The 12,230-nt window shown below is 33.1% G+C and overlaps 1 protein-coding gene across 4 annotated transcripts in view; it reads right to left on the bottom strand.

Moving 5' to 3' along the window:
• Nucleotides 1-12,230, bottom strand: part of LOC143246327 (netrin receptor UNC5C-like) — a 94,175-nt gene that overhangs the window by 69,760 nt on the left and 12,185 nt on the right. For all 4 annotated transcript variants that reach the window (XR_013025916.1, XM_076492863.1, XM_076492864.1 and 1 more), the window contains exon 2: nucleotides 11,767-12,126. Coding sequence is in view for 3 of the 4 variants with exons in the window: in XM_076492863.1 (XP_076348978.1) it covers nucleotides 11,767-12,126 (360 nt within the window). In the remaining variant the exon portion in view is untranslated. The remainder of the gene's footprint in view (nucleotides 1-11,766; nucleotides 12,127-12,230) is intronic.

Raw genomic sequence — 12,230 nt, 5'->3', positions numbered from 1 at the left:
AACTATACATTATAATGTACGCCCTATGCCATTTTGATCTTTAAATTAGCAGAAATATGCTAGCTAATCTATTTTACAAAGATTCTCGCAATTTATCAAGCTTCGGTATCATCTACTGAAAAAAAATGTGTGTTTTTTTCTCTAAATGGAATTGTTTTATTTTTGTATAAAGGTTCAATAAAACGTAACCGTATATACAATAATAGCAGAGAGTTGCTAATGATTATCGTACTGATGTTAAGCCTAATTAAAGTGTAATTAGTCCATATAAATATTAATAAAGAATTCTACTCGTTGAAAACAGAATAAGAAAGAATATATTTTAGTGAAAAATGTTGGGCGTATATCGTCATCGATTACAAACGAGACGTTCTTAATGTTCTAGTGAAATGAATTCCGGTACCTTACACACATCTCATTTAAGTATTCACGTCACAACCAGGATCAACTTTAATTTGCCGTTGCTGATACATACTCGATCACCGACTTTAATTAAACGAGTGCAAATGATATAAAGTGCTTTAAGAAAATCACAAGACATGTGAATAAGTAAGACGAAAATGTTCAACAAAGATAAAATAAACATGAAATATAAACACAAAAGAACAGCTGTTTAAACACATCTTCTAACAACACCGAAACCTCAACTACTTAAAAATTTGGACTTCACGAATAATTTTAAAATCCAAAATGGTGTTAAACATATTTATTAAAGGAAACTAGCTTTAAAGTTAATTTGAAAATTTTATAAAACAAAAATTAATCAACGTACTTTTACAAATACCTAAAGTGAGACTAACCCCTTGCTTACCATAGGAGTATATCTTAATTAAGATTTTTCACACCGAGCTAACAATGCATGCCATAGGAGCATACCTTAATAAGGAATTTTAACACTGAGTCCAGCAATACATGCCATGGGAGCATATCTCAATAAGGATTTTTCACACAGAATCTAACAATACATGCCATAAGAGGATACCTTAATAACGATTTTTCATACAAAATCTGACAATACATGCCATAAGAGCATACTTTAATAAGGAATTTTCAAACTGAATCTAGCAATACAAGATCTGTAGGGTATATTTTCAAAAATATATAAAATAAATTAATATCAAATATAAATTTTTTGATATTTTGTTAAAATTTTCCAGTTTTTCTGGATTGCTATTAATCCGCCCTCCGCTAGTACAGCGGTAAGTCTACGGATTTACAACGCTAAAATCAGTGGTTCGATTCCCATCGGTGATCTCAGCAGATAACCTAATGTGGTTTTGCTATAAGAAAACACACATACACACGTTATCATTACAGCATTAAAAGTCATGAAAGGGTGAATATGAAAATACATATTTATTTTACAACCACAATAATTTGTTGTTATAAATTGTATTATTATTCGGATATTAAAATATATTTGTATTAAAAAAGAAAACTGTTTATAATCTTTTTGGCAAATATCATAAATTGAATACAGGTCGACACTTATTTGAACTGCTATATCTAAGTTACAGACCCGGCATGGACAGGTGGTTAAGGTAATCAACTCGTAATTTGAAGATCGCCGGATCTAATCTCTGTCACACCAAACATGCTCGCCCTTTCAGCCATGGGGGTATTATAATGTGACAGTAAATCCTACTATTCGTTGGTAGAAAGAGTAGCCCAAGAGTTGGAGTTAAAATTCAACTAAAATACTTTATGTGAACATTTTTATTACAAGTTTATACCTTTGAGTATTTTATCCTGCTTGTAAGTTTCAAAGCTAATAACTCTTTTATGATAAAAATTGCGTTTCAACGAGCTCAGTGATTCCAATGATTCCTGTTTATTATAACCACGGTTGAACGTATAAGAAAAGCTTAAACCAGACAGCTAGATCACAGCAAAGCCACAATCATATTTCTCTAAATATATACAATTAACTAGTTCATTTTAAGATTTTGTGTATCGCTTCTTCTCGATCACACGAAACTTTAACTGTCTATCTTTCTTGCTTTATGGTGACATATATAAACTGTAACGCAGTGTTATTCTGCAGACTTATTATTTTCAGCCAGCAAGTCCTAGGACTAACATTTGTTTTGGTAGTCAATAGTGTTAGTATCCAGGGGACATATCAACAACGTGAAAACCATCATTAACCTTGCGATATAAAAAAGCAGCAAAACCAAACACGAAAGACATAGTGAACCACAGGGAACAGCAATAAATTCTTGTCCTAAAATAATACCTGTTTCTTAAGTCTTTCCAGTGTCTGATTCAATGCTTAACATAACACGAATTTTTATACTGGAAGTTCTGGTCTATCCTTGAAGTAACGTTCATGGTCGTACAGTAGTGTGAAAGCAATTATGCAAATCATCTGTTTTCTACACAATATTATGTTTTCTCTTAATACAACTTACTAGTATGAGTTGCTCAATAAAGACATTTGGTATTAACACAGATGGCTATTTTGTAAGATATGGGCTTATGTTTGTCTTGATAATATATTTCCTTCAAAGTCTTGTAAAGAACCCTAACGACTGAACTTATTTTGTTAATCGGCACACGATTAACATATTTTTCACAAGAAAGAACTGTTTACAAAAAAGAGAAAAAAACAAACAAACAGAGATCATTCCAAATTGTGCAAACCTTAAGCGTTTACACATGTTTACTTTTTGTATTTTAACCTCTTTATATTATCTTCAGTCATGCTTGTGATGTAAAGGCTTATTTGTTTGTTTTTAAATTTCGCGCAAAGCTACACGAGGGCTATCTGAGTTTGATGAAAAAGAATTCATAAGTACGTTCTGCCACCAAACGTATACAGGTTACAACTCCAAGTAAATATTCGCTTCCCAACTTAAGGTGATCAACTGAATAACAAAGAAATAATGTGTTTGATAATAATCACAATAAAATACAACTTTACATTTAAAATTTAAAAACAGCAACGTAGTAACCATACGTTTTGTCAATCCATAATGAAGAATTATTTCCAGAGCGTCTAGATTTGTTAAAGTGTCGCTGAAATATCATTATCTAAGTATTTATAAATTCAGAATCTATGCGCGAAATAACGAAATATTCGTAGCTGTAACAATAGTATTTTCCTATATAAAAGATATATACGCTTTGTTTTGTTTTTCGTACAAATAAAAACTCAAAAGGCCCGGCATGGCCAGGTGTGTTAAAGCGTTTGACTCGTAATCTGAGAGTCGCGGGTTCTAATCCCCCTCGCGCAAAACATGTTTGCCCTTTCAGCTGTGGGGGCGTTAATGTAACGGTCAATCGCACTATTCGTTGGTGAAAGAGTAGCCTAAGAGTTGGCGGTGGGTAGTGATGACTAGTTGTCTTCCCTCTAGTCTTACACCGCTAAATTAGAGACTGCTAGCGCAGATAGCCCTCGAGTAGCTTTGCGCGAAATTCAAAAAAACAACAAAACTCAAAAGACAGATATTATAATTTGTTGTTGTAAAACCCTGGATAATTGTTTTAGATCGATTACGTTACACAGTTCAAGTATTGTTCAATAAAGTTTAATTAGATACAATTATATGATTGTAAAACATGTCCCTAAATGGTTATTTTCAGTGGAAGTCAGTATTAAATAACTTTCTTGACACTTTAGCATTATATCTTCATCTACATCGATTTGTAACTAGTTTAACGTAAACTCCGTACATTAATCTAATTAATGATCATATGAACTTAATTTTGAAAAAGTTGACGATTTATTCAAATATTGAATTAACTGAGTTAGTAAATAAACTTATCAACTAATCTAACCATGTTGTAGTGTTTACGCTTCAGTAGTACAACGTGACATATAAACATACAATATAGAATAATTATACATAACTGACGGATGACGTTCCAGTCTGAGAATATTCTAATAATGATTGGGAATGCTATAGAAATTTTTAGATACCTTGGTCATTCCAAACAATATGAATAAAGTTTGTTTTAAACCTGTAATACTCAGAAATAGAGTTGAAAATTAGAGTAGATTACAAATTTCTAGATTATTTCAATTACGTATACTTTAAGTCAACTCCTGAAAGCATTTTTTGATCATTAAGAAATGTTAAGTTGGTATAATCGTTAGATATCTCTGATCATCTTTAATGGATAACTGAAGGATTTTATCCATTATCTATATGAATTAACAACAGCAGACTTAGATTAACAATGAGAAAAACAATAACTTTGAATTAAATAAACGTTCTTCAGTCAAAGAGAAAAGTTAACTTATCTGATTACGGGGTAAGAAAAGAACAGTAGTTCCGGCGCCAAGGTACATTGTATTGCTTACAATACAGAGAACAAGTGAACCAAGGTACATTGTATTGCTTACAATACAGAGAACAAGTGAACCAAGGTGCATTGTATTTCTTACAATATAGTAGACAAGTGAATCAAGGTACATTGTATTGCTTACAATACAGAGAACAAGTGAACCAAGGTACATTGTATTGCTTACAATACAGAGAACAAGTGAACCAAGGTACATTATATTTCTTACAATAGAGGATACAAGTCAATCAAAGTGCATTGTATTTCTTACAAAAGAGGAGACAAGTGAACTGAGGTACATTGTATATCCTACAATAGAGGAGACAAGTGAAGACCGGCAATTAGATAGTCGGGAAAATAGAATGATCTGAGGTGTAGTGTATCAGATCATTCACTGGAGACTGAAAACACACAAAGAGTATCGGCTATAATAAAGTCTACTGGTACAGTAACTCCTGTCTTATTTTGATTAAGTAACTTCTCTTGTAAATTAATGTTAGTTACTTAGAACACACGCAAAGGCCGGTAAACTAGGGAATGCACTGAATGCATGGTCTAATGTTCGAGAGATCTGCAAGGTATTCTTAGATAAAAAAAAAATCAAGGACTTTTACCACAAGATTGGCTTTGATTTTTGTTTTCAGAAAACATGTCAGTGTCCTCCTACTTACCTAAGTGTTACTTGTCATGCCGGTATATAAGTTTTATTTGTTTGTTTTGAAATTTCGCGCAAAGCTACTCGAGGCTATCTGCACTAGCCGTCCCTAATTTAGCAGTGTAAAACTATAGGAAAAGCAGCTAATCATCACCACCCACCCCAATACTTGGGCTACTCTTTTACCAACGAATAGTAGGATTGACCGTTATATTATAACACCTCCACGGCTTAGAGGACGAGCATGTTTGGTGCGACAGGGATTCGAACCCACGACTTTCAGATTGCAATCGAACGCCTTAACCACCTGGCCACGCCTGGTCTGGTGTATCACTTTTGAGACAAGAAACATTTCAAGCCGAATTTACGATATGACATTGCAAACATGTAAGCAAAACCACTATTCTAGAGGCTGCTAAAACAGTGCCTTCCACTTGTTGTCGAGATACATTTTGTTAAAGATAGAAAAAATGAACAAATACAATCGCAGTATAAGATTTCATATCAATAGTATTAAGCAAAAATATTCTACTAAAAACACTCCCTAATGGCTCAGTGATAATTATGGGAACTTATAACGTTAAAACATGGGACTCGAAACCCGCAGTGGGTAGACCACAAACAAATTGTGAAAATTTGTACTTAATAGTAAACAAAAATTATTTGTAATAAAAGTGGTATATAGTGAAAGAAAATGTCAAAGTGAAGTTGTAACTACATCAAATATGTGTACTTGTCTGAGTGGGCTGTATCGTAATTAGGGTTTTATCATAATCAAAGCGAATTATTTGAAATGGTCTCGAAACTTAATAAAAGACTGAACTACACGCATGTCTAGTTCTAAGACAACAGTCATACGTGAATACACTTTAAAACATGTAGAGAGAATTTATTATATATATTCGTTTGTTAATACTTGTAAGCTCCAACGCCCATAAAAAGTATGCACATTTCCATAACCTTAGTTTCAAATATGTTATTAACTGTGGAAGGGGTTGATAACACAAAACATATACAAGCAAATTAATATATGCCTAAGTGATGAGGGCGTTAACTTTACAGTAAAAAATTATGAAATATCAAAAACTTGTAATTCATTCCCCCCAAATCTGGCGTAAATACATTCAAAATTGTAAAACGTTTCGAACGCTCATTCTAGAAATAAATATTAAACAATTTAATAAAAATCTTCTCCAACTGGGAGAGCCTCTCCTCTAATGGTTCAGCAGGAAGTTTAAATGTTTATAACGCTAAAAATCGGTTTTCAATACAAACTGTGGACAAAGTAGAAACAGCCAATCATGTAGCTTTGTGCTCCACAACAAGTCAATCAGAAAAAGTTTAATACACTTTTTGTTATATAAGAATAATATCATTTAATAGTGAGTGCTAACTTCTATAATTTAGAAGGAGTGTACTTAGCTGTGTGTGTATACGATGTTGTATATAGTACGATAATATTTAGAATTTTACTCGTTTTACTAGAAAAATATTATTTCGTAGTATTCAAAAAGCATGTTTACGAAAAGGAATGTCATGGTTTTAGAGGAGTGAAGAGATAAAAATGGAACTGTTTGACAGTAGATATGTTTTTTCATAGCAAAGTCATATCGGGCTGTCTGATGTGTCCATTGAGGGGAATAGAACTCAAAATTTTGGCGTTGTAAATATGAAGAATTAAAGCTGTTCTAGCGCGGGATTTGTTGGAAGCAGAATGTGGGTGGGTGTAAAATCCTAAATAGGTTGCCCTATTTTATTTATTTTATATCAAACTTATAAAAAGGCTACAACTGTTGAAGAGGAGCTGTAGTACTTCCATATTTTCAAAAAAACTTTGAGCAAATGCTATGATATTATATTTTAAATACTGTAGATAGAGTATGAGCCTAGAAATGTATCTCAGAATGGCTGGTATGGGTATTAACACTTTTATTGATAAAGAGAAAATTACGTTTCGACCTTCCTAGGTCATATTTAGGTTAAGATATGTTATTTTCTACTTATACTGAAAATGACTTTTAAATGTATTTTAAATATTTCTAACTGTTGGGTAATCCACTTATTTTCAAACTTTAAGGGATACACATCGAGATTTGGAGGTATTATTAAAGACATTAAGGAGAGATGATCGCCTCTGTATAATAGTAATACACAGCTCTGCTGGTCTCACAGTGCTTTTTCTTTATAAATATTTTTTCACTATACGATTGAATCAATACTTTATAGTTTTGAACGCAATAACGTGCTTATATTTTATTATTGTATTACCAATACTACAAGGTAAAATGTGGTTAAACTCTCTTAACCAGCATCAATATTTTAAGCGTTTTTGCGTCATGGTGTAAGACCTTATTTCGTCACATTTTTGTGCTTACAAATTGAAATCTTTCAGTTTATTGTTGCCTGATAAAATGTACTTCAAAGATGTGAGAGTATTTAGAAACAGCGCTGTATGTATCCTTTATATGATTAAATACAGCAAGTATTAATGTAAGATTATTATTTTTAAGAAGCATACCTTAGTTAGTTATGTGCTTAGTTACACAAATTATGTAAACATTCATTACGTTATATTTTAGTTCAACTATCAGTAGTCTTGTCGAAGCCTTCGTCAGGCAACGTTTTGTTAAAATTCATGGAATATTTTTTATAAGATATGTAACCAGTATCTGTCATCCAATATTTAAAATGTTAAGCCCAATTTAATTACTTAAAACAATTTAAGAAAACATTATATGCTGTAATCGACTTAACAAATTACAGTTATTGAATAATATGCAAATTATATTAACACAATTTTGAATAAGCAAATTAAATTAACAATTTAAGTGATAGATGCAGTCTATATGCATTTGTGGTGGAATCCGGCATGGTCAGGTAGGTAGGTTGTTTCACTCTTTATCTGAGGGTAGCGACTTCGAATCCCAGTCACAACAAATATGCTCACCTTTTCAGCCTTGAGAATGTTAGAAGTTGACGGTCAGTTTCACAATTCGTTGATAAAAAGAGTAACCCAAGAATTGGCTGTGGGTGGTACTGACTAGCTGACTTCCCTCTAGTCTTACACGCTAAATTAAGGACAGCTAGCGTAAAGCTTTGCCCGAAATTAAAAACAAACAAACATACAAACAAAATCAATAAAGTCAAACAGAATGTATCAGATTTACACTTTGAGATGTTAAGTGTTGTGTTGACAAGACGATGTTATAGAAAACTTGTCAATTTTTGGAGAAGTATGTAACAGCCTTTTCCAACACAAAATGTTCATACGTTTGAGTCATAAAGATATGTTCATGTCGAAAGCACATAATGTCCAAAATAGGATTATTTATTTCATTTATAGACATTCGAAAACAAAGCAATATAGATCACTACGCGGTATCAGGACCGTCCAGAAAGAGACTTACAAGAAGTAATTCTCCAGCCATGGTGAGATGTCTTTCAACAGATTAACATCTACGAGCACGAGGGTCATTAGCAAAAGCCTTCCACGTGCCCAAAGCAACAGTCTGCAACACACACAAGAAGAATCTCCGTTAGGACACGAGGTAAAAAGACTATGGATTCACCAAAATAAGGCTTTCTCTCATATTTTTTATTCAGCCATCACATACGTCAGGCAGCTGGAGAAAGAAACGCATGTTCATATTATTCCATACCGATTAAGTCACAATATGAAGCATTTATTGATTTTATTTATAATTGAGATGCTGAAATGGGTACTGGTCAACCATCGTCCACCTAAGTTAGATGCCTTATAAAGAGTGTACTGAGCGTCCCTAATTTAGCAGTGTAAGACTAGAATGAATGCAGCTAGTCATCACCACTCACAGTCAATTCTTGGGCTAATCATTTACTAACGAATAGTGGGATTTACCGTAAATTATAACGCTCCCACGGCTGAAAGGGCGAGTATGTTGGGTGTGATGAGGATTCGAATCCGTAACCCTTAACCACCTAACCATGAGCGTACGTGGCGACGTTGACTGCAACGACATAGTGAGGCTCCAAAATCGCTTTAATACAATGTATTCAACCTCGAAATCAAGTTAGAACTTACACTTCACTGTTCATAAGACAAAATATATGCAGTAATAAAGGAATTATAAAACAGAGTTAAACGTCTGCAACTAAAATTACTTCAATTACAATAATTGCATAAAAATAAACTTAATTTAACTATAATATTATAAATACAATCTCATGTCACGACTATGACAAACAAGGTATCTAATTTATTTGACGAAAGTGTATAGGTTAAGTGGTTGTTCACAGTTGTTTTATTAACGATAATTGAAAGTCCATTGGTACGAAATTAGATGACGATTTTTTTAAGGTTTATGTTTCTTCAGGCATTTTTGTCAAGTATTTTTGCAACGTTAAAAATCCATAATGTTATTGGTTTTTAATGTTCAAATTCAACTATATAATTTAATTCCTTAAAAATTTACACCAGTGAAGTTTTTTAAATTTATATTAATACTGAGGATTTTAGATACTTTTTAAAAGTATTCCATAAATACCAAAAAATCATTTTTCAGTTGACTAACAAACATTTTAGTGGGAAGCTTTTGTTTGTTTTTTGGATTTCGCATAAAGCTACTCGAGGGCTATCTGTGCTAGCTGTCCCTAATTTAGCAGTGTAAGACAAGAGAGAAGGCAGCTAGTTATCACCACCCACCGCCAACTATTAGGCTACTCTTCTACCAACGGATTTTGGGATTGACCGTCACATTATAACGCCCCCACAGCTGAAAAGGCGAGCATGTTTGGCGCGACAGGGATGCGAACCCGCGACCCTCAGATTACGAGTCGCACGTCTTAACACGCTTGGCCACGCCGGGCCAGTGGGAAGCCTGAATATAAAATTAAAATGTCGAACTTTTTTTAGAAACTTATATTAAAATTAAAATTTATTTGGATACACAAAATTGAGATGAAAGCCGTAACCTCAGTGTTTAAACTGTTAAAATAAATTGGTTTGACGACAAATAAGGAATATCAAAAAATTCGATATTTGAGAAACCAAGTTATCAAAAGTGCTTCTAACAAATTGTCGGGAAACAAGACAGTAGTCAATTACCATATTTTTGGTTTAATTTTAAAACTTTCTTCATAATTCAACGTTTAAAACATTAACAATATCAACATATATATATATATTTCGCGATAACTTATTTCCAAAAGTAAAAAGTAATCATAATAAAACAAGGAAGGAAGGTTCTTAACCAAATTAGCCAAGTTATACTAATGGAAAATTTAACATGATTAATGGCTGTTAAGAGTTAATATAGCGAACATGTGTTAGAAAAGTAGAGAAAACTTAACCTCCAGTAGAAAATGAAATATTATTATATGTTAAACCACGCTTTTAATATGATTAAGTTAACAATATAGTGCCACTTGTGAGTGAACAAAACGTATACTAAAGCAAAAAAAATAGGTATCAAATACGACTAACCATGCTAATTGGCGTCACTTGTTAAAACATATGACGTGAATTCTATGGCTACGTTAATTATGTAAGTTGTCTGCCTTCTTTTTTTTAGAGTTTCACACAAAACTACATATGAGTTACCTACGCATAGTTGTCCTTAATTTTGAACTGATAGCATAGAAAGTATTTTGCCTGTCAACAATTGTTGGGCTACGCATGTTGGACCAAATAATGAAATTTGACTATCACTCAGGACCACGGTCCTGAAGTGCGAAGCTTTTTGTATCAACAAGACGTGAAACATAAACCAGCAAACTAGTAATCTGTGTACACTATCATTTCCTATGTTCACAAGCATCACGTATCTAAAATCTCTAGCAACGAAAGTAACCATTTACCTTCTTTCAAAAATTTCATCAGTGTAAGTTTCTGTTGTTGTTTTTGCAAAACAGAGTACTAAAATAAATAAAAATATCAAAGATAGAGAAATTGAGTTTTAATTAATATTTCAAGTTTGTAAAACAAGACAGCAAATAAAAATTATATTGAGCTTTAAAATGTATCATAAAATTACTCGGTTTTTGTATGACCTTGAAATACGCGCACACCCTACTATCTAAATACACTTGCACGCGCATTTTATTTCGACGTATTTAAACGAAAGCTTACGGGATTTCCAAGATAGCAATATTTCTTTCGCTTTTAGATATTCGAAAACAAAGAAATATGGATCAGTACGAGATGTAAAGACCATTCAGAAAGACACCTACAACAAGTCACAATTCCAACCGTTTGAAATTATTTATTTGATAAAAGGTTTGACGAAATGTTTACTACACAAAGTCGACAATATATATATATATATATTATCATTCTGGCTGATCTTTTAAAATATTGAAGTTTATCAAAGTTTTATAAGGATCTAACGCTAGGTCATAAAATACTATTATAAATTTATTTACTTATAGTATTAATTACGGCAAATTTTAACATTAATTAAACTAATGCAAATACTTCCTAAGTTAAAGGTTAACTTATCTCTTTAATGGATATAAGCCTTACTCAATAAAGACTAAACAATTGTCGGAAGTAAGATAAATATACTTATTTATGGGTCTCGGTGTTTATGTGTTCTTATAGCAAAACGACATCGGGTTATCTGCTGAGCCCACCGAGGGGAATCAAGCCCCTGATTTTAGAGATGTAAATCCGTAGACACACCGCTGTACTAGCGGGGGGCGGGTCTCGATGTCTGAAGCTAGAATTATTTCGTGTTGTTCTAAAATCTTGTATTTAAAAAAACAATGCTGTTGCAATAAAGATATGAATTTAACCCTAAACGTTTGCGGATCTTTACTAGATTTCAATAAAAACTTCAGAGACTTACATGCTATCCTGATACTAGCTTTTCGACTACGAGTCCGACCAGTTGGTGACCAGGCATGGCAGACACAGCTGTATATGTCAGAACCTTGATAATTTTCCAAGTCCTTTCGGGTAATGTCAGCTGATGTTTCCAGCTGGCGGATTCCCGTCATTGGGTTTACAAAATATTGTTGGTTGTGTTGTCGGTGGTGGATTAACCTTCCGTTACACTCGAAGTAAATCTGCAGGGCGTGGCGGGCTTTGCAATGGATGACAGCAGGCTTGTTTCTCACCACGTAACTGTCCTGGGGCTGCTCTAGGAAAATCGGGACAGTAGAATGCTCGAAATCCTCTTCCAGTAAAGGTTCTAGCAGAAATCCCCCTGTTCAAGATATTAAACTTTACTTGTTTATGAAGATTCAGACGAAATCTGCAAGATTGGTTCTACGTATATAATAGTTACATTTAATACGCAATTCAGGATTA

This window comes from Tachypleus tridentatus, chromosome 3, assembly GCF_004210375.1.
Source record: "Tachypleus tridentatus isolate NWPU-2018 chromosome 3, ASM421037v1, whole genome shotgun sequence".
Classification (NCBI taxonomy): Eukaryota; Metazoa; Arthropoda; class Merostomata; order Xiphosura; family Limulidae; genus Tachypleus; species Tachypleus tridentatus.
This window is presented reverse-complemented; position numbering and strand designations above follow the sequence as displayed.